The sequence below is a fragment of the Caretta caretta genome, chromosome 6, assembly GCF_965140235.1.
Source record: "Caretta caretta isolate rCarCar2 chromosome 6, rCarCar1.hap1, whole genome shotgun sequence".
NCBI classification, from domain to species: Eukaryota; Metazoa; Chordata; order Testudines; family Cheloniidae; genus Caretta; species Caretta caretta.
In genome coordinates, this window is record NC_134211.1 from 33,905,346 (window position 1) to 33,929,352 (window position 24,007).

Genomic DNA, 24,007 nt, shown 5'->3' on the forward strand with positions numbered 1-24,007 from the left:
TATACTGATAACAAAAATTTTCTCCATCCCAGTAAGAGCCCATATATACAGATGGAAGTCCTAGTTCTAATGGAATTGAGCTTGCATTCCTTGTGCACTCAAAACTTCTTTTGAAATCACTGATAATTCTGGGTGTGTAAGGGATATAGCAGTGGAAACTGAAGTAAGCAAGCATTTAATATGACAAAAGTGAAAGTCACATTTAATACGTGTAGCTCTATAATTAGTTAGTTAGTTCAAAATAAAAAGTGAGAGCAGTAACTAACAACTATAGAGCTACATATATTAAATCTGACTGCTTCACTTTTGTCAAATTAAATGCTTGCTTATTTCACTTCCCACAAGGGCTGCTGCTGCTGCATCCCTTCACATCCAAAATTATCAGTGACTTCAAAAGAAGTTTTGAGTGCACAAGGAATGCAAGCTCAATTCCATCGCAACTAGGACTCCAATCTGAATATTGACAGGTTTCAGAGTAGCCGCCGTGTTAGTCTGTATTCGCAAAAAGAAAAGGAGTACTTGTGGCACCTTAGAGACTAACCAATTTATGTGAGCTTATGCTCAAATAAATTGGTTAGTCGCTAAGGTGCCACAAGTACTCCTTTTCAATCTGCATATGTGGGCTCTTATATCCACACAGAGTACTTCCAAGATAAGTAGGGGTCATGGTGCAAGGGTCTATGTGTGTGAATACAATTGCAGAACTGAGGTTCAACTGTGCATGCATCGCTCACATGTATGTATACTGACAGTTATACGAATCATGGGGAAGTCCACAAGAATAAATTTTCCTTCTTGAAATTTTCAACGGTTAGTAAATGCACGCACAAAAAAAGTCACACTCATTATCAGAAAAGATGCATGGATTGTATACAATGCCTACAAAAAATAATTCTGTTCGTTTTTAAGGTTGCTAGATTGTATAGCTCAATATCACAAACCATAAAAAGCAGGGTAATAAGAAGTTGTACAGACACCCTCGCCCAATAAAAGCCAGGGCCCCAATTCCATATGATCATGCACAGGTACACTGTCCCACTGACTTCAGCAGAAGTCTGTGTAAGAGTGCACCTACAGACAGGCAAATACAGGATCAGGACCCAAATACTTCAATACTTGCAATGGATTTGTAAAACTGATGCAGAATTAGATATAACATGCTACCTGCCAATTTGCAAGTTCCAACTAACAAAGACTGAAAAATCTAATCAAAGGAGTTAGCTTAATCCACCAACTGTGTGTGACCGACACACTGATGGTAGTTCCAAGTCAAAGCTGCGCACACTAACAGGTGGCACAGGGAAGTTTATAATGCCACAGCTGTACACCTATTTCATGAATAAACATAGGATTACATCAACAGGATTGTCAATACAGCACCTTTTCACTATCATAAAAATCACTTCATAGTAAGTTTAAATATTTTAAAAAGGTGAAGAAAACATTATAGAGGCTGCAGTAATTTTAAAATCTATATTCCTTCTTATTTTGGGATTACCATGAAACTAAATCCAATAAGGAAGAAAGAACCAACACACCAGTAAACTGCTAAATGTTATTTGCCCGAGACAGTCCCTAAATACTACATATTCAAATTTATAATTTTGAAACATCCAAGTATAAATAATCAACTAAATAGGAAAGTTTGTCAGCACATTTGCTATGGATAAAGTGCCAGGTGAAATAGATTTGCCTCTGTAATAAGAAGGATGGTCTTGTCATTAGGACACTGCACTGTGACTGAGGAAATTTGGGTTGAATTCTCAACTATGGGTAAATCCATTCATCTCTCCTTGCCTGAGTTCTTCATCTGTAGAGTGGGGATAATCCTTCCCCACCTCATCGGAGTGCTATAAATTTGTTATTGGACACTAAATTGATGAGGGCCATGTAAAAAATAGACTACAATAAATGGTATCTTTCTCCCTTTTTCAAAAGCATTTAAAAAACACCTATTGGATCAGGAGTTGTAACACTGATCTGGAGAGTATTTTCTACCAATAGGAACTCTAAAAATCATTTCTTAAACTACATGAACTATATTTCACGATTTTAAATTTTTATACTGAGTCTATTTGAAATCATTTAGACAAGCTGGTGTAACAGATTTTTTGCATTTAAACTTAAATAGAAACATTTTTCACTTCAGATAAAAGTTAAAACAATCTAATATACCAAAGCAAGTGCCTTTTAAAAAGAGAAAGTGAAGAGAAAATGTCTATACACAAAGATTTATTTAAAACCGTCAAGGATAATTATAAGTCTATCTTACAAAAAATTTTCAGCCCATCTATTTCATAAAGAAGGAAATGGAATTAATACACCAAAAGAACTTTGGAATTTTACAAAAGAAAAAACTGTCAGTACTCTGTGTATTATGGAATTGCACGTGGGGGTGAAGGAATTTGGAATACAGTGCATGCCTAGTCTTCTGGAGAATGTTGTTTTCTCTCAAACATTTTGAACAGTAGGTGTTAAACAGCAGCAAACCCATTCAATAATAACTTCTGAATACTCTGTCAGGTCTAAACTAACTATTTCAGGACACAGATTCTTCAAATTAAGGTCCCCGTCCTGAAAGCTCTTATGCACGTGTATAACTTTACAGAAGGGAGTAGTCAAGAAGTCAAGGATATGTGCATGAAGTTAGACATGTGCTTGAGTGCTTGCAGGATCAGGATCTTACAAATACAGCCATTTGTCCAAATCTGAGCTGTCAATTTACTTCATATAGTGAAGATGTCAAAGCTGACTGCACCCCCTTAAAAAAAAAGCAGTATACATATTTGTATCTTCCCCTTAAAGGCCCTTGGCTTCTTGCACCCTACTTCCACCTCACAAGTCCTGTAATTTCACAATTGGAATTAGAAAAGACAGTACATATTGTAATGCATAGATAAAATCATGTGTGAATTCTAGAAGGGACACCAAATCTTTTATGGACAGATTTTTATCCAAGCCATGCAAACCTTATAAATACAATACTTAGATGTAATAGATTTTATTTTACTGTTAAATAAAAATATGCCAAACTAACCCTTTATTACGTTTATTTTTAAAATATGTAAAGGAAGCTATGGAGTAACTATTACCTTCAGATAGTCCACGAATACAGATTCAAGTACAAGATTTAAGTATGGTTTGTTACATATAGCCTTGGGCATTTATAAAAAGAATTATTTAAAATCCTGCTTAATGACAATAGCTCACCCTAAAATATCCACTGAAAAGCAAGCCTGTGTGTATTTGTGTACCAGTCAACAACTCAACTGAAAATTAAAATACAGCTGTCTGAGGGTTGAAAGTTTCTTCAGCAATATCCATAAACAAGTGATGTTATGTCATCATTGACAAACATTATAGTCAGAGACAAAAATATATATTTCACTGAACTCGTGAAAGAGGGGTTTTCTTTGCCTCCAGGGTTGCATACCAGACATGTCTCCCCTTCTCATCTGATCAGAGGAGCAAAAACATTTTTGCTGTGTCAATTCCATAACACAGGCAACCTTACAGAGCTTACAAAATGCCATATTGCTACCTATACTATATCACCAATGATACCTCAGTGGAGTGGTGATTAACAATTGTTTGTCCCCAAACAAAAAGGACAATAACCTCAATTGTTTCCAGGAAGATCCTACTTAATCTACCTTTCTTTTAGCATTAAGTTTACTATTCTGCTAAACAAAATATTTTGAAAAACTACATACACAAAGAGGTAGGAGAATAACAAAAATATTATTCCTTACAGAGAAAACACCTCATAAAATAACAAACAAGAATTCTCACCTGGGGATTCATGTTAAGCTAATGTTTAAAGGCTCTTATAATGGATAATTTTTATTATGTGAATTATGAGACATTTAAAATCTCTCCTTTTTTCATAATTTCCCTCCTTCAAATGAGGGAAATGGCTCCTGGAAAGCACAACAGCCTGCATCCACTATGTGAAATTACCAATAAGTGACAGGACCAGAATGTCACCTCTTTCTTCTGCCGAAAATGACCATCCCAGCCCCAGCCCCCGCCCCCTGCATCGTGCATTACTCGCTCAGGATGTGACAGGGGCTTTAGTGCTGGGAGGGACAGGGGGGCTTTACTAGTGTGTTTTTATTGTCATTGACAGATTTTGAAAGCCACTCCACACATGCCCGTGCTCTGGGAAGGTCCTGAAGCAAACCCGCCCACCTTCATCGGAGGAAGAGAATCCCCTCCTTCCCCTTCCAACCTATCCACCGTCCTGGGGAGGAAATTAACCCCCTGCTAACTTAGTCCCCTTCATGAAAGCAACCCCCTGACTCCCCCACCAACTTGCTCAACCTGGGGAGAGGCAGTTACCCCATCCCCCCAGTCCTGAGGAGAAATGCTCCCCGCAGCAGCCTCTGGCACATGAAGTCCACACGGCCTCCACCTCCCCCTTCTGGGGGCCTGCGTGACACCAGGGGGCTGGGGGAGGGAGGCCACACACCACACAGCAGCATTACACACAGCCACACCTACCTGTCTTCTCATGGTCATAGCCCACCACAATGAAATAGTCAGCCAGCCTAGCCATGGCTGAGAAGAGCCTGCCTCAGCCCCCACCGCCCCTGCCACTGCTACTGCTACTGCTGAGGCTGCTGCTGCTGCTGCTGCGGGGGAACTCAGCATCCCGCCCTCTGCTCCAGCAAGAGAAGCAGCAACAGCAGCACCTCAGCCATGTTGGACACCCAGCCGCGCTCTGCGCCTGCGCGCCCCCTCGGCCTCTGTGCTGTGACCCCGCCGGGGCTGGGCGTGGGCAGCAGGGTTTGCAATTAGCACGCGGAGCGGCGGCGGCAGCGCGAGGGGACGCAGTGGGGGGCTATTGTCCGCCTCGCGCAGGCTAACCGCGGCCAAAAGCGCGCGAGTGAATTCGGGACGGGTTCCCTTTTAGGTGTAAAGGCTGGGGCGGGGTGCAGCGTCCTCCCGCTGTATTTGCATTTCGCGAATGCACAGCACATCGCACGGGCAAACAAATAGATATGCAAAGATCTCTCCCAAAAATAAACGTGCCTGCCTGTTCTCATTCTCCGCTTGAACTTGAGCTTGGGTCCTCCCTTCCTGTTACAAAGGTTGCAGCAAGGTAGTTTACCCATGAATTTTAGTGCATGCAAAAAAAGTAATGTATCTCTCTAAGGTACCCACCCAAAGATCATTTTCTCTTGTAAAGGTTGCCTCAAGATGTACATTGTTCCTTCCTTGTATTTATAGTTTATTAACGCACTTTGAGTTTAACGCATGAAAACTTAAAAAAAAAAAAAAGAAAGAAACCAACCTCCCGGTAACTAAGGTCTTTCTAAAATATCTTCCCTGACTTCATTCAGCGCCTAAACATGGGATTAGGACCTTTTCTGTTGCAGAATTTGTAGTAAAGCGCATCGTCCTCTTGTTTTGTATAATATTTTGCGGATGCATTTATAGTTCAGTGCATGCAAAATAAATGCCTTAATATGAACTATCAGGGTATCTAAAATAACCTCCCTGAGTTCCTTCTCAAGAATGGAATTTCAGTGGCCCGGAATTTCCAGGAAGCTTCCTGTTTACTTTTTCTTTTGGATGTTAGGAACATGCCACCGTGGGGAGGGAATCAGGCTTTCCTAAACTGAGTGCAGTTCTCATGGCACAGCATTCACCGAGTCCCTTAATTATTTTTAGTAACTCTGTGACTCTTATGCTTGTACTGAGTTGTCTCCGGCAATAAAGTCAGCAGGAAAATCTGGGGCAGAAGGTGTGTGTGAGAGAGAGAGAGAGGCAGGCTGCCTCTGGCCCAAATTGCTATTACAATACTGTGATGAGATACGGTAACCATGTTAGTTGAAATCTTAATGTGCCTAGAAATCTTTTCCCACACATATTTATTAACAGGTTTTCCAACTTTGCTTTCCACATTTAGGCTTCATGTGGAGTACAGCTTTGGCACTGGCACCCAAGGAGCGAAAAAAATCACAGGCTGGTGTCACTTTAAATCCTCATGGAGAAGATGATTGGTTTCAGAGTAGCAGCCGTGTTAGTCTGTATTCGCAAAAAGAACAGGAGGACTTGTGGCACCTTAGAGACTAACCAATTTATTTGAGCATGAGCTTTCGTGAGCTACAGCTCACTTCATCGAATGCATTATGCTCAAATAAATTGGTTAGTCTCTAAGGTGCCACAAGTCCTCCTGTTCTTTTTGCGAATACAGACTAACACGGCTGCTACTCTGAAACCAATCATCTTTTTGAGAAGATGATTGTGATTCAAGTGCAGACTTGCAGTATCTCTTTTATTTAATATTGTTGGTCTTCTACTTACCCATTTGTGTGACATCCTAGTAAAATGCTATTCTTCAAGAGCCTGCAGAGAGCATTTACAGTTAAGTGGAAGATTTCAGGTTGCTATTTATAGTGTGTAAATAGGACTGACGCCTTTTGCTCTTACTCCAAAGCCTAATTGGCCTACTAGCCCCTGAAAAGATTATGCTGATATATAGTGTCTCTTGACAAGACATTGCTCCATTAACTGGTTGAGTGTATGCCAAAAATAGTATAAGATAAAAACCACCATTTACAGCACAATAGTAAGAACTGCAGCAGTAAGTTTTATGAATCACTGTTTAGTTCTAATGTTAGGTTACAGTTGGATTTATTTCTCATCATTCCACCATAAGTTAGGATATGGAATACAGTAATAAACATGTTTTGTATAGGAACATTATTGTCCATATCTCAGATACTGAATAACTACACTCTACATTCAGAAGAGGCATAATTAGAAGCAACACTTTCCTAGTATAGATGGGGTGGACCACAAATTATATGGATCATTAAAATCCTTGTTACTTTCCAGTAGAGGGCAGCAGCTCCCCCAAATCCCTTAAGGTAATCAACATTCCTATAAAGTATTATCAGATAGCAAGATTTAGGCCTAATAAAATGCAGTGTACGCGTCAGTAGAAAAGACAAGAGCATAAGATGAATCTAAAATATTGTATATTCGCTTAGAGAAAAAGAAGAGCTGTAGGGGTTCTTATTAGATTATTTTGGTTCCCCCTGAACAGTAGAGTAGCTAGAATAAGTTTAAGGGATACATTTTTAAATGAGCATGCAGGTTTTTGGCAGCATGGTTCTCATAGATTTTAATGACTGAAACCTAAAGAGCTGCTTTGAAAATTTAGGGGTAAAAAGCCTTAAAAATAGTATCATTTTACTACTTTGAGATCTTTGGATGAAAAGCATTGCCGAAATAGCAAAAAGGTATGCATTTGTTAATTAAGCCACACAGCCCCTCTGTGAAGTGGATCAATAGTGTCAACACTAGGGTGAAACACAGCAACTGTTTGACCATGCACAGCAAGAGGGTTACAACAGGGACTGAATAATATTCTGTATAACTGAAACTGCAGGAGGAGTTCATATAGGCAGAATGTAATTACCTAATTTGGAATTTGACCAGGAGTTTAGGATTAACATCTCTAATTTTACAAAAAGTACCATGGAATTATTTTATCAAAACAAATCTCAGAACCTCTACTTTTGCACTTTATTTGAGAGAGCACCTCTAGCAGGACAATGTTATATAGGACTTTGCTGGGGTATTAATTCAGTATGCACTTAGGAGAAAAAATATACCTAGTGTCTCACGAGCACTGCTAGCAACAGTACCTCACCATTCCTGCCTATTCCATCCAAACAGACATAGCTAAATCTTGATTAGCTTGTAAAATCTAGTGGGATCACAGCACAGGGTGGCATGCCTTAAAAACAGCCAAGCAAAAGAAAAAGCACTTCTTAACTTTAATTCACTTCTTAACTAAACTACCTGTTTGGGTACCATATGGTCACCATCATCATATCAAGTATCAGAGGGGTAGCCATGTTAGTCTGGATCTGTAAAAGCGGCAAAGCGTCCTGTGGCACCTTATAAACTAACAGACATATTGGAACATAAGCTTTCATGGGTGAATACCCACTTCGTCGGATGCAACAACAAAGTGGGTAATCACCCACAAAAGCTTATGCTCCAATATGTCTGTTAGTCTATAAGGTGCCACAGGACTCTTTGCCGCTTTTACCATCATCATAGTACCTGACCATCTCCTAAATATTTATGGAGTGATCTTCTGTACATCCCTGTATCATCCAGTAATAGTATCCTCATCTTACAAATGAGGAGAGGGGCAGAGAGCGAGACAGAGAGAGAGAGAGAGAGAGAGAGAGAGAGAGAGAGAGAGAGAGAGAGAGAGAGAGAGAAACTCTTGCTTGAGGTCACAGAGGAAGTCTGTGGTAGAGTGGAGAACTGAAACTACATTTACTGAATCTCTGTCCAATGCCTCAACAATGAGATCATATTTCCTCCTTGGGAGGGAGAGGAACTCATCCTGTTCTGTCTGGAAATTAAAAATTGCTCTCAGAACATTGAGTGAATTTATGTTGTAGATGGAACATTCAAAATATTGAGGGCTATGGACAAGTCCCAGAGCCTAGATTTTCAAAAGTGCCCAGGGATTTTTGGGTTCCTCAATTTTTGGATTCTCACCACTTTCTGAAAGTCAGATGCCATTAAGGCATCTCTTGTTGGGCACCCAAAAAATCAATGCACCTAATATCACTAGTCACTTTAGAATATGTTGGCCCAGATTAACTGAAAAGCAATAAAACTAAAAGCAAGAGTTTTGCACTTTGACTTTGGCTGGGATTTTACACACTACATATTGTAGAATACTTACATTCATATATTTAGTCCAACTTCAGATTCACTATGATATGTAGTATGACAAAGTAAATTGCATATAAATGTCATTAAATTAATATCAGTCCATGCTTAAGGGCCAAACTCCAAACTCCTTGCACAAGAAAATCTCCCACTGACTTTAAGGAGAGATTTTCTTGCATAAGTCATATGGAATTTGGGCAAAACCCTATTTTCCCATTGATGTACAGAGATCTTACAGAAACTCTCATGGCAGGAATAATACTTAGCACTTTACCTATTCAAAGTGCTGTACAAACACTAACTAATCCTCACTATCTCCCTGCAAAGAAGGTACATACTGTTAATCCAATTTTACATATGGGAAAACTGAGATACAGAGAGGTTAAAGTGACTTGCCCAAGGTCAACAGCAAGTCAGTAACAGATTAAAAATGCATACTTCTTAACATCTAGCCTAGCACTCCTTCCTCCAGACCAGTGAGTTTCCCAATTAAGGGGAATTAGTATCTATGAGAGAATGGACATCTCATAGGAGAAATATTTTCCACTGTATTTAATTATGTTGCCTCAAAAATATATGTGTCTCTTTTTTAAAGTGTAAATAACTTGGCTATTGGAGAAATAATTTTCAAAATAAAAGAGGCACTATTACCCCATGTACAAACTCAGTGTTTATAATTCATTTTTAAACTCTCTGTGTGTTTATGCTTAGGAAGGACAACAAGCATCTGAATTCAGAAAGCAATGTTTTCATGTTAGACCTAAAATCAGCATTACCTGTTCCAGCCCTTTTCACAAACTACACTAGTAGGTTGATAAATTGAGTGCCAAGTTTCAATCTCATGTTAGGTTAAAATGATTTATATATCACTGAAATGGTGTTTGTAATGAACAGACTTTTAATCATGACACTGTTAAGTGACACAAAGCGGTGAGTGGTTTATGACAAATCTTAAATCCATGTAGGACTCTTCCTGTATTATATTTTCTAAAAGTATAAAGAATGGAATTTCTCTTTTGGCCAGTAATTTTAATTAACTATTTTAGTTAGGAATTTTCCACATTTGCAGAAATGTGTTCTTACTGGAACGGCCGGAGAATTATAATAATATGAAACCAAATCAATGCCCATTAACATTAAATCCTGCCTTCTCAGAAAAAGTAGGGTCAGCTTCATCATGTATTTTTGCTGATTAAGGAAGGTTTTCAACAGAGGGTTAGTAGTCACTTGAGCTTTAGTTGCATAAATGATCATTTGAGTGTATGTTAATTTGTCAACTATTTACTCTAGGTGTTGTCTATAAAATAACCCCAGTGAAAGATTAATTTTTAAAAATTATATATGAGTGATATGTTCATTTAATTCCTTTTCTCCTTCATCTACTTCTTAATTGTTCCCTCTCTCTGCGGATCCTTTAACTGTCACTGCTGCGTTATTTAACTCTGTTTGGGGACACAGTATATGAAAGGAAATGGAACTACTCAGTAAAGCTACCCAGATTCCTAAATGTTTGCAGGATTAAGCCCTGAAGTTGTATTAAAATCCCAACGTGTAAACGTCCCACTTTTTCTGGAGAAAGACAATGTGTGTTGGGAAGTGACCGCCCCGTCTGCCTCCACTGTAGCAGCCGCAATTTCAGGGAGAAGTGTTAACCCGGAGAATGCACCTCTGTAATTCACCTGCAACGCCCCAACACACCCCAACCACCTACTACCTTGCCACCAGCCTAGCAATCTATCCCCAAAGTAGGTGTGTACACTGGGATGACGTGAGACGTGGATGCTTCTGGGCGCTGCTGGCAAGGGAGGGATCACCTTAGACTGAGTCAGCTGTGCAGTCAAAGGAAAGTCTCTATCATATTCATACACATCCCTTTCCAACGGTGATACACACGCCAAATTTACCAAAAAGGACAGCATCACACACGTATACACACCTGATTTCCGAAATAATGTTTCTCTTGGCAGAATTGTGAATTAAATGTCTCGGGAGTCTGAATCCAGTTCTTATCCTTCAATATTTCTTAATGGCAAAGACAGCAAGAAACACCAGGGGACCTTCTGGAAAAATGTCAGTGCGAGGCTAAAGAATCTGCATTGCAACAGCGGATAAGTCTGGTTCATTCTGGTACAGAGTAAAAGTGTTCTCTAGTAAAAAGAATCCGAGGGGAAGAGAGAGAGAAAGAAACCGAAACGTGAAATGTTCATAGTAGAGATGTCACACTATTGTAGAACAAAGCTATATTTTATTGGCTATGGTGAATACTGACAAAGGCCCCGATCCGGCAAACACGCACGTGCTTAACTTTACTATCCTGACTAAAGTTAAGCATATGTTTAAGTGTTTGTAGAATCAGGGCTAAAACGGCCCATGACAACTTTTCCCCTTACATTTTTTTAAAAAGTCTATAGATTTTAATATTTTAGATGACCCTGTCTCTAGTTCCATATCAGTACAATTTCCTTTTAATCTTTAAATGTTTGTTCTCAACTTAATGTTTTAACAATATCTAAATGTCAGCCTACATTAAAACGATCAACAACAGACAGAAATGCTCTAGGGTGTATAATAAATACCAAATTCATCTCCTTACTTATGTAACTGAGCCTGTTCTTCATTAACATTATCCATTGCACTTCACATTTTCCAAATATAGATTTAAAATTTTTTTTGCCTTGCTGCACTTGAACGGATTTTTTAAATGATCAGATCTAGCTACAATACATCTATAAATCTCTATCTATAGTGTTTATATTCTATGAAGGAACTATATATTATATACTGTATCTATACTCTCTAGACCAACAGGTATTGAGTGTTCCGGGTATAATACAGACTCGTCCATAGAGCAGATATTGTAAGTTGTAATGAACGTTGCAACATGCAATGACTAAGAACCAACACCTAAAATCCCTTTGATAATTAGCACAACGCCAACAAGCTTGTACGGGATATTTTTTGCTAATCATCTTACTTTTGCCCTAGTATTGATTGCTCCCAGTCCCCGCTTTTCGCAGCGGTATGATTAATACTAGACTTGCATGGGGCAGGCGGGGGGTCGGGGGAAGAAAGAGTCAGACCAGTCATATGAAGCTCCTCCCCCTCCCCAGCGGCGCTGCTCTATAAAAGTGTGAAGTGGAGTGCAGGATAGTCAGTGGTTACCTCAGTGACACGGAGACGGGCAGAGCGGCTGTGAGGGAAACTGCTACTTGGGATCGGTAATATACAAAGATTTTACTCAGTGGATTATCATCGTTATCAGGTACGGATCTTTTAAAAAGAGGAATTTGCGGGGCGAGTAGCTACCAAATCGGGCTGTTTTTTTAAATGCATGAAGTTATGCTGCTGGGTTTGCACTGGCTCTTGGTATCAGCTGCAGCTTGCAATGTAAACCATCGTTTTCTATGCGAGTTAAGAAAGCTGAGCTGTCAAGGGTTAAAACCAAATGCAATTATATATAGGCTGGTAAGGGAATTCGTTGCATGCTTTTAAAAACTGAGTAGCAAGCTTTTTCTAATCGCGTGAGTGAATGAAATCCCAATCTAACCCCTTTGGGGTATTTTTGACAACAATTTTAGCCTTCAGCCATGTAAGCAAGTAAAATGTTTGACAAAAGCAAACTTTGGAGGGGCTCTTATTTACTCTGCGATAAATTGCTAAGCCAATATTAGCGCTTAGTTTAGCACACACGCGAAGTCCCCAGTGGCTGGGGACCATCCCAAGGCGTAGAGTTCACTGTAACCGAATACAACGTCTATGTTAAATATACCTCCGATGACATTTCTTCTCGTCTTCCTCCACCAGGATTTCAGCCAGAATGAAACTGGTTCACATAGCCCTCCTCTATCTCGGGTCCGTGACCTTCCTTGGGGTGGATGCTGCACGGCTAGAGGTCGCTTCAGAATTCAAAAGAAAGTAAGTATCCAAATGTGCGTCTTTGCAGAGGCTGAGAAATGGCGAATAGTCCGTCCTAGGTCAGAAGATGTAAACTCCTCTGGGAATAGCACGGTGCCTGAGCCCTACACCATCGCTTTAGGAAACCTGCTCTGGGAGAACCTTTAGCCCCTAGCCTGTGCTTGGTTTGGCTCCCGCACTGTGGGCTCTCGCTAACAGCCCGTCCCCTCTTTGCTGCTCCTTTCAGATGGACCAAATGGGCACTGAGCCGGGCCAAGCGCGACGCGATACCCCCCAGCACGTTCAGCGGGCAAGTGGCAGCTGCGGACGTGCAGCCTCTCATACGGTCACAGGACGTGAAGGAGGATCCCCGAGTCTCGTATCCCAGGTAACTTCGCGGTCACACACGTATTGCAGGCGGGCACCTGCGCAGGGAGGTGGAAAGTTTTCAGTCTCCCTTGTTCGGGCTGGCTGAACCCTAGATGTCCCCAGCCGTGGGAGGGGGGACTATGGACTGTGAAACCTCTTGGGATCTGGCTCCAGCGGCCCCCATTGTAGCTGCAGGGAGACTAGCACGTTTGCTGTGGAAAGCCAAATATAAATGGGAACTTGAGTCCCGGATACACAGAAATAGTATCAGCCACCAGACTGCGAGGTCACCTCCTCCTACAGCCAGCAAGCTTTGGGCTATAGCCCTTCCTCTGTACCCAGTGCAAGCACTGGCCAGCCTCCCCTTTCCCTGTACGCACTGCTGACGCCTGGCTTCCCCCAGCCCTGGAGCCCTATTCCTCCTCCAGGAGAGTCCCCTTGCTCCGCAGCCCCATTGCTCCTCTCTCACGTCCTCTTCCTCTCCCGTCGTGTCTTGCAGCGCCCCAGAGGATGCCCGCATCCGCGTGAAGCGCTACCGCCAGAGCATGAACAGCTTCCCCCACTTCCAGGCCATGAGGATGGGCTGCAGGTTCGGGACCTGCACGATTCAGCAGCTGGCCCACCAGATCTACCAGCTGACGGACAAGGACAAGGACGGCGCCGCCCCTGTGAGCAAGATCAGCCCCCTGGGATACGGCCGCAGGCGGCGCTCGGTGCCAGCCCCTAGCCGGACGCAGTCCCCGTGGCTCGCCCTGCGCCCCAGCCGCCGGGACAGCACGAGCGCCGCAGCCCCGGGCCAGCCGGGCCGGCTGCAGGCGCAGCTCCGCGCCCCCTCTCTCAGGAGGACTTAGAGCTGCAGCGGAGCAGCCAAGCACCGTGCTGGCGCCACCTCGGATGGTGGCTTTCCCCGGCGCTTCAGCATCAGGGAGCCCGTGGGGCAGGGCAGCCTCGGAGACGGAGCTGGGAAGCAGGGCGCGCACCCTGCATGGCCTTGGCCTGGACACCCCGACTTGGGGCTACAGCAGCTGCCGGGCCCCGGAGGCGCTCGGCACCAGCCGGGCCGGGCCCGCCAGCGGCGCGGCGCCCCTAGGAAGGGGCTGGAGCACGCGAGGGGAGAGCGCACGGCTGGCTCCCTTCTCTCTGGTGCCACATCACACGGGGCTGTTAAGTGAAGTCGTGTGAACCCTGGATCTCGGACATACGGGGACTTATTCCGCCTGCCCTGCCACTGGGCTGGGGGGAAGCACCCTCTGCATTGTCTGCACCCGGCAGGGAATCGGACACTCACTAGTCCCTGCGGGGGACTGCCTTATACTTGAATGTAATAGAGAGAGGAAAAGTGCAATTGTACGTGGTTTAATTATAAGTGCTGTGTGTGTGTATAATAAGATAAATATCAATATTTAAGATGTTACTGTTTCCCGTCCCTTTTGCATCTTTGAAAAGAGTTATTTTTATACGTTATCTATTTTTGCATAAGGGCATTTAAAAAGCATTGTATTCCCTCTATTTTTCATAGCGTGAATGTAAAATCTTGGTGTTTAACTTTCTCTGAGTCTTTTATCTTGCATTCTGGACTGGTGACAGATGTAGAGAATGTATCCGCTATTCTCCATGGGTAACGTGTGACATAAAATAAACACTATTACATAAAACAGTGCTGTTATGGTGTCTCTGGACAGGGTAGAGGAGATTATAATTAGTCATTTCTGACCCTGTTCTTTCCTATCGTAACTAATACTTGACACGGCACTACGCCAGTGCAATAACACGGCTATCAAGCCATTAATCACAGGCAGTTTGTTAGCAGCCAACGCAGGGACCAAAAGCCTCTAGCAAGTAAACACAATAAAAGCATAACCTGCGCTTTAAAATCTCGGAGCAGGGCTATTTAGAAGGCTCCAAGGCCTTTCCTAAGCACATGATTCAACCCGGGCTGAAATGTCTCACAGGCGGGATTGATCGTGCAAGTTTATTTTTTGCCATAATTAATCAGAGAAACAACCGCAAAGTTCCAACATTGCACAACCAAGTAATAGATTTATTGAGGGAGCCTGTTCCAAAAAACGGTCACGGCAGTTTACAAGGTTACTTATGGTGAAGGCTTTCCTGGGCCACAGTTCAGGTTAAAGTTAGACGCCGACCGGATCAATGCGGGCAGGACATCTTAGCGTTATTTTAAAACTCCCAAAACCACAGACCAGAGAACAAATTTGAGATACGATGGGAGTTTGTTAATGGAGCTACAGCACCATCTAATGGTGCCCATTACTAATGCTCTAAAGCTCAACTCCTCAGGCATAAATTAAGTGCATTCAACCACCCAATAAGGTGGAACCCCACTGCTTGAAACATACCATTGCTTTTACAGACTTTACAGGAGGTATCATTTTAAGGGGGGAAACAATTAGTGTCTCCTTTATCAGAACTACCTCTACAAAGAGTCTACAAAAGGTGGAAGTGCCCCCAGCAGTTTGAACAAAACTTGCAGTTGTGTGCATCAGCTTCTTGTGTTGATTTGTGCACCCACAAGTTTTTATCAGCACATTTTATAGAGGCCTTTAGTTTTAACCACTTTCCTAAAAAATTCTCTGCTAAGACTCCTTTTGTCTAGAGCTGTGGTGTTTTATACAGCTAGTTTTTTGGTTGAGGTTTTGATTTTTACAAACTGGCACTTACGTATATGTACCAAACAGGTGGCAAGTAAAACTTACAAGAGAGTTCTCCCTTTCCTGCTGCTGGCCTTTCTGATTCAGATTTTGTGGAAAGCAGCGATAGGATGGGTGAAAATAACATTTTTCAAGCATACACCTAAAACATTGTCCCTTATATGCTGATCAGGCTTCCATTTCCCACAGAAATGAGTTGTCTTACGTGCAAATTTCAGCTGGTGGCTGCCAACTACAAAGCCAGCAAGTAGCTACTGTAAAAAACAATTACAGATATCAGGATCTTGAAGTCAGGCTGGCTTCTGTAGTAAAAAACCAAACAAAAAAATAGCGTGTTATAAAGAAAGAAAATATAAAGGATGAAATCTTGGTGCCACTGAAGTCAACTGAACAACTCATACTGACTTCAGAAGGGCTAGGATATTGACCATATTCTCCTCCTGTGGGGAGCATGCTTTATGGAAGGCACTGTCTGCAGTTACATAACTGTGCACCCGGGGTGACCCCAAAGTTGTAAGGTGAGGCTATACCAGAGGCAGGTTCAGTGTTTGCTTTAGTGGATAATAATCCACAGTATGCACATTCCAGCTACCTGTTTTATTGTGATTTCTTTTCCATATCTATTGCTAAAACCCAGTCCCTTGTTTTAAAGGGCATACTTTCTATATTTTTCTGTAGGGAAATACCAAAGCTGAGACCTGCAAGACCCATGGCCTACTTGGGCATGACTGAAGCCAGCAAACTGGTGCTGGATGGCTTGGCACTATTTTTATCTCCTAGGAGGTTAATAAATAGGCTTCAACTTAAAAAGATCAAGAGTGCCATCTGCTGCAGCTGGAGGGAGCAGTAAAGCCCTATAACTAATAGGATGGTACTGCTGTAAGGAATGAACAGGAATTAAAGAAAAGTAAAAATCTGTTTTTCTTCCCTATTAGTTTTTGAAAAAAGGGGGTCTATTATGTGTAAAGAGAAATATCACTGAACCCTACATGCCAGAAGATGTTGGGATGGCCCTTTGCAAGAGAACAGGTGTTGTTCTTTGGGTGTGAGGGGAAAGGGATTTACCCCCATAAACTCTTTGGGGCAAAGGCATTTACTGTATGACTTTGTTCAGTGCCTAACATCGGGGTCCATGAACTGATCGAGGCATGTAGGCACTACTGTCATATAAATATTAGAATTGAGTAATAAACTTAGCTCCCCACCTCCAGCCAGGGTAGTTTGGACTCCTGAAGCAAATAGAGCTCTTCTGTAAAGCTTCTTGGGGCCGTGGAACTAATGTTAGGGGGTAGAGGGAATGAAACATGTCATGTTAAGGGCATCTGATGCCTGCCATATATAATAATAATGGATTGGAATATTTCATTTTATGAGAGAGAATGCAGGGGCCTGACATCCATAACAATCACTGTTTGGAGTTCCCAATTGATTATCCTCTCAGGTGGGAAGGATGTGGGGTGCATGTGTGGAAGGGGTGCACCTTCCTAAGATCACTGATTTTAGAGACTTGCAAAGAAGGGGAGCTGCCTTCCGAAAAAGATCCTCAACATACCATAACCCCTTCTCTGAGGGTGAGGGGAAGTGGTGAGACAAGGTTGCATGGAAAGAACTCAAGATGATGGTGCTGCTGTCTGCTGCCTCTGTAGGATAAGGGTAGATGAAAAAGCCAAGGGTACTAGCAACTTCTTTCCCTTGTGCCCCAGGGTCCACCTCCCAAAATATCACAGAATTGGATCCCGAGAGCACATGGAGTGGTTTTGCAGGGGGTAAAGCTGTGAAGGTAGCACTATGTCCTCCTCCAATTTTTTTCACCCCTCCCTTGGCAAGTGTCCTGCTAGTGTCCTCTCTGCCTGTTGACATAGAGGGCATGGCAGTGTGTTTAAGGTTCCTCTCCACCATGGACATTCTAGGCACAAATACAGGCCATACATTAATATATCAGGTACAAATAACAGTAAAACCAAACAGATACCAACTTACACCAATCCACAGGCTAGGCCAAAAGCTCAGAGCAATACAAAGGCTTTAAAGCTCTGTCTAGGAGATCAATTCTGTGATCCTCCTAAAGATCAATCATGAGAGTATTATAAACCCCTAGGCTGCAGATGCAAATGCACAAGCCAGATCTTCCTGTACAAGTCACAGGCTCTGACTTGCTCCCAAACCATCTGCCGCAAGAAGGTGAGATGATACATAAAGTGCCAGAAACTCAATAAGAGTTGTGTGCAAAGATCAAGGGCAGCATGTGGTCCAGTGTGATAGGTGACAAGTGAAAGATGTCATCAGATGCCTCCAAAATGAGCAGCATCTGTTTACATGGAGCCTCAAGTATCAATTTCAAGGGACAGTGTGGAGCCTGATAGGCCAGCACTGCAGAGGCAGCTTAAAAGTTCCATATAGACAAGGCCCTAAGTTAAAAATGATTTTTGTTGGTGGAACTATGTATTGGAATACGAGGTCATCCTTGCCCACCAGCCAGTTCAAGAATGTATGCCAAAAAAGGGATTACCTTTCTGAACACAATCTGAGTGGTGATGTGTCAGGAAATTGCTGTTTTCATTCATGTGATCTCCTTTCAGAGCTGTTACATTCATTATGCTATCTGGCTACCCCAGAGAGGGTAATATGGCAAAGACAAAGAACACCAAATTGTTCTAGCTTGTTTTTATTACCTAAATACATTTATTTCAACAAAGAACATTTCTGAGGTTGCATTCTTACTGCTTTAGGGGCGGTGATATCCCAGTGCCTTACCTATAAAAACTCAGAGCATCACTTTTACCCTGGGAGAGAGGCTTGCATTTGTATTTGTCTCTCCAGCAGGGTAGCATATAAACATAGTTCTAGCAGCTATGTCACTTGGAGGGCTGAAAAGTATTCATAGTTCACATATCATAGAAGAAGATCAAAGCGTGTTTTTACTTTTACCAGATGATTATTAAAGCACCTGTACATGTAAGTTATACCCAGAAGTGTATTCTCAAACTGATGATCACAAAAATCTGTGAAGCATCTAAGTCTCCACTAATAAGAACTGCAACATGATGCCAGAAATAACTTTTTCTTCAAGAACAATGACAGAGAAGGGAATACTAATGAATATTTTGGCACATATGTAGAATTTTCTGGCTCATTCAGTACCCAAAAGACAGAAGATCATAATTAAAGCCAATAATGGCAACTCCAGACAACTGTCCAAATATTTTCCTTGTGCGGTCAATACAGCATTTTATATTATCTAACATCATAATTAAGTAGTGCAGAGCACACATGCATCAAGCGAAAAATAAATTCCAACAGGGATGAATGCAGCTAATAATAAAAAACAATTAAGTCTAATGGAGTTTGTTTATTATGTTCAAAGGGTTTACAGGTTGCTTTTATTACCAAAATATTTTTAAAGAACTATTTATTTCACCAAATAATTTGTCTCAGCTTTGAAGTTTTAAACTTTTAAACACATAGCACCTTGGAACAGAATCATATATCCTGTGGTGAGGAAAAAGAACATAGTTTGTTCATGAGGTGAAGACCTTTGTTATGTAAAGGACCTTTTAATACACTCTACATCATTTGGTAACACTACTTCATTTGGTAACTGTTTTGAACAGTTTATAAAGAGATACTATTAGTGTAAAAAAGATTATCCTTATGATTAGATACTGACAAAATTGGTTGGCTTTCCCACCCTCCCCCCCACACATTTCACATTAAAACTCCAGAAATGTCACCAAATATATTTGAAATGTGAATACTTCCCCACCCATCCCCATTTTCATTATTGCTTCCCAAAGCTGCCAGTTTGCAAAATGCATATAACTTTTTCAGCAACTGTATTTAAAAAGTGTGTGTGTGTGGGGTTTCTTAACGTTTTCCTAAGATGGTAAAGAAACATGTGTCTGAGTCTTACTCTTTGATGACTCTTTGATAACAGGGAAGAAGAGAAAAAAATAAGAGGGATTTTATCTGTTAGTTTATGTTCTGGCTAGGTTAATAAAACAAACATTATTGTCTTTTTAATAATAGGTTTCCTGTAACTGAAATTGCCATGGTGCCTAGAAAATTTAAAACTAACTTGGGACCAGTTTGGAACTGGCCCTAACACTACTGTGCAGGTGGACAGGGGGTTGTCAGAGCTCTCCCCATCCTCTTAAATAGCCTAGCTGTGTTGCTTCTTTGTACTGGGGGAAAGCAGACAGTAGGCACAATCTCTCCTCTCTCTCCCCACTGCATATGCGACTGCAGAGGGCCAGGGACTGGATGGAGCAGAAGTGAACCGGCATGCTGGAGGAGGAAGACATCTGCACCCTGTACAGCCAAATATTCTCCCAGGAGCCAGGGAAGTATCGGTGGCTTTCGAGTCATCATTCCTTGTCCTGGGCTGCTCCTGGAGCAGTGCAGCTATGTACTGCTCCTTATATAGGATGAGATGTAAATTTGTAGTCTGTCCCTTTGATGACAGATAAAATAAAACACGTTACAGAATATGATAATTGTGTCCCCCTCATTAACTATGTATGGACAGCAGAATTTACAGGAGATGGGGATGGTAATATGATGAACTGACTGTGAATCTCCCTATCAAATCTGGGGCCTGAGCCTGTTCCTACTTAAGTTAATGACAAAATTTCCTTTGACTTCAGTGGAGAAAACATGGGGTCCCTGGACTCTTGAAAATTATTTATAAGGCTATCTTTACACTGGAAGAATACATAATCAGTTTTACTCTCTACCACAATCTTCCCCAGCAGCGAAAGTCCTGCTGCTTCATGTGTTTTCCATGTAAAGCCTTGTTTCTGAAAACTAAAGGAGTTGCTAATAACTGGAAATGATGGATAATTACTCTGTCAAAAGGAGGTGACTCTAATCCAAACCCTGGGATTGAATCCAAGATGGGGTCCTTAATGTATGATCACTGCTGCTCCTGCTCTATAATTATAGAGGGTTAAATGGAGGCACTACTGCTGGCAACCCGAGGCCTGTAAGAAACATCCATATGTGAAGTGAAAGGAAAGGAAAAGTGATCCGGGTAACTACAGGCCTGTTAGTTTGACATCTGCAGTATGCAAGGTCTTGGAAAAAAATTTGAAGGAGAAAGTAGTTAAGGACATTGAGGTCAATGGTCAAAATACAACATGGTTTTACAAAAGGTAGACCTTATCTTCTTTGAGAAATTAACAGATTTTTTAGACAAAGGAAACGCAGTGAATCTAACTTACCTAGATTTCAGTATGGCGTTTGATACCATGCCACATGGGGAATTATTAGTTAAATTGGAAAAGATGGGGATCAATATGAAAATTGAAAGGTGGATAAGGAATTGGTTAAAAGGGAGACTACACTGGGTCATAATGAAAGGTGAACTGGCAGGCTGGAGGGAGGTTACCAGTGGAGTTCCTCAGGGATCGGTTTTGGGACCAGTCTTATTTAATCTTTTTATTACTGACCTCGGCACAAAAAGTGGGAGTGTGCTAATAAAGTCTGTGGATGACACAAAGCTGGGAGGTATTGCCAATTTAGAGAAAGACCGGGATATCATACAGGAGGATCTGGATGATCTTGTAAACTGGAGTAATAGTAATGGGATGAAATTTAATAGTGAGAAGTGTAAGGTCATGCATTTAGGGATTAATAACAAGAATTTTAGTTATAAGCTGGGGACGCATCAATTAGAAGTAATGGAGGAGAAGAAGGACCTTGGAGTACTGGTTGATCAAAGGATGACTATGAGTCGCCAATGTGATATGGCCGTGAAAAAAGCTAATGCGGTCTTGGGATGCATCAGGCAAGGTATTTCCAGTGGAGATAAGAAGGTGTTAGTACTGTTAGACAAGGCACTGATGAGACCTCACCTGGAATACTGTGTGCAGTTCTGGTCTCCCATGTTTAAGAAGGATGAATTCAAACTGGAACAGGTACAGAGAAGGGCTACTAGGATGATCTGAGGAATGGAAAACCTGGCTTATGAAAGGAGACTCAAGGAGCTTGGCTTGTTTAGCCTAACCAAAAGAAGGTTGAGGGGAGATATGATTGCTCTCTATAAATATATCAGAGGGATAAATACTGGAGAGGGAGAGGAATGATTTAAGCTCAGTACCAATGTGGATACAAGGACAAATGGATATAAACTGGTCATCGGGAAGTTCAGACTTGAAATTAGACGAAGGTTTCTAACCATCAGAGGAGTGAAGTTTTGGAATAGCCTTCCAAGGGAAGCAGTGCAGGCAAAAGACCTATCTGGCTTCAAGAATAAACTCAATAAGCTTATGGAGGAGATGGTATGATGGGATAACATGGTTTTGGCAATTAATTGATCTTTAAATATTCATGGTAAATAGGCCCAATGGCCTGTGATGGGATTTTAGATGGTGTGGGATCTGAGTTACTACAGAGAATTCTTTCCTGGGTATCTGGCTGGTGAATCTTGCCCATGTGCTCATGGTTCAGCTGATCACCATATTTGGGGTCGGGAAGGAATTTTCCTCCAGGGCAGATTGGAAGAGGCCCTGGGGGTTTTTCGCCTTCCTCTGTAGCATGGGGTACGGGTCACTTGCTGGAGGATTCTCTGCACCTTGAAGTCTTTAAACCATGATTTGAGGACTTCAATAGCTCAGACATAGGTAAGAGGTTTTTTGCAGGAGTGGGTGGGTGAGATTCTGTGGCCTGCATTGTGAGGGAGGTCAGACTAGATGATCATAATGGTCCCTTCTGACCTTAATATCTATAAATCTATAAAGAAATGTTAAAAGAGTTCAGTGGCTTTTGAACAGAAGGCACCAAGTCTCTGCAGCTTCCAGTGGTGCTGTCCAGAACCAGCCCATCACTACGTATTTCATGAAGTGAGTTTTTGACTTCTTTTTTTATAGCATTTGTTTTAGGCATACTGCCCCTTCTCTTTTTTCAATCTAAGCACCCACTTTGAGGCCCTAGACACAAGACTGTATCCAGACAAACAACTGAAATAAGGAGGAAAGAGGCCTTTCTAGTGGTTAAAACAGGGCCTGGGAGTCAGAACTCTTGGGATGGATCTGAACGTGTGCACACACCCATGCTAGTACTCCAAGGTAATATTTTTATAAAGGTAATGATCTGATTAATAATAAAAAACAAGTGTTTATCAAAGTGCCTAAAATTTATTTACACAATAGACTGAATCCTACAGAAACAATGGTATTTGGGAGTGGCAAGTCATATCATCTTGTCCCAATCTGATTGCACTATCTCCTAGCAACACAGGAAATAACTCATATTACAAGTACACAAGGGCAACGAAGAATGATTTATTATGTTCACCACACTGCAAGACTGTTGGAAACAAATTATAGTTTTTCCAAGGAATGTTGTTAGAACTCACAGATTAAAGGATTTTTCTGCTTTCAACAATGTGGTGCATCTTTAAACCCTTACTGCCACCTGCTGTCTACTGAAGAAAAACTAACTCCCAATTTAAACTTATTCCTGGATATGGCACAGTGCTGCTACTGCCCTCAGGGACACCTGAATTTAGAAGAGAATTCTGAATCTGGACTAGGCTGGTTATTCAAGACTGTTTAAGGCAGGGGATCCAATTCTCCATTCCTTCTGAACGCCACTCAGTATAAGAGCAGAAGGGGCTTTACAACAACTTTCCATATTCTGGGGCTGGGTGGGGTGAGATGCCGGAGAACTACTTTGCCCCTAGTGAAGATTAGAGCAACCTCACAACTTACACTTGGCTCTCAACAGTCCCCAAGTGCTCTCTGGTTATACTTGCCTCATTCTTCTGGCCCACATCCTATACTTGGGGCTACAAGAAAGGCAGCATGGAACTCTGAGACACCCAGGGTGCCTCTTCGTGCCAGGGTGTTCCCTGGGTATTCCCAAGCCTGAGTTTCACTAGCTATATATCATAAAAAGGGCCAACGTTGGCATGAAGAATCTGTGTCCTATGCATGTTGTAGGAGTGATGTATTTGGTTTATGAGGGAAGGGGCTAGAGTATTGATGACCATGACTCTATGTATTTCCTTATCTTGCATCTATGAATGGAATAAAGTGAATGGCAGCCACAAGGAGAGTTTGCATGCCTTTTCACATGGATGACAAGTTGCACAAAAGCTGGAAGGTATCTTGAGAGGTTGTCTATTCCAGCCTCCTGCACTGAGGCAGGACCAAGTGAACCAAGACTATTCCTGACTTAGCCCTGGTCTACACTAGGACTTTAGGTCAAATTTAGCAGCGTTAAATCGATGTAAACCTGCACCCATCCACACAATGAAGTCCTTTATTTCGACTTAAAGGGCTCTTAAAATCGATTTCCTTACTCCACCCCTGACAAGTGGATTAGCGCTTAAATCGACCTCGCCGGCTCGAATTTGGGGTACT

General features: G+C 41.9%; 2 protein-coding genes across 8 annotated transcripts in view; one reads left to right on the plus strand and one right to left on the minus strand.

Annotated features, from left to right (window-relative positions):
• The window catches only part of SBF2 (SET binding factor 2), a 571,331-nt gene extending 566,604 nt beyond the window's left edge, over positions 1 to 4,727 (minus strand). For all 7 annotated transcript variants that reach the window (XM_075129406.1, XM_048852731.2, XM_048852730.2 and 4 more), the window contains exon 1: positions 4,504 to 4,727. In XM_075129406.1, the coding sequence (XP_074985507.1) occupies positions 4,504 to 4,558 (55 nt within the window). In that variant the 5' untranslated portion in view covers positions 4,559 to 4,727. The remainder of the gene's footprint in view (positions 1 to 4,503) is intronic.
• Positions 4,728 to 11,862: 7,135 nt separating this feature from the next.
• On the plus strand, positions 11,863 to 14,630 carry ADM (adrenomedullin). The gene is made up of 4 exons (XM_048852768.2): positions 11,863 to 11,974; positions 12,517 to 12,627; positions 12,854 to 12,994; positions 13,475 to 14,630. Exons 2-4 carry the CDS (start codon positions 12,530 to 12,532, stop codon positions 13,824 to 13,826), a joined length of 591 nt encoding a protein of 196 aa, XP_048708725.2. The 5' UTR covers positions 11,863 to 11,974; positions 12,517 to 12,529; the 3' UTR covers positions 13,827 to 14,630.
• The last annotated feature ends 9,377 nt before the right edge of the window (positions 14,631 to 24,007 follow it).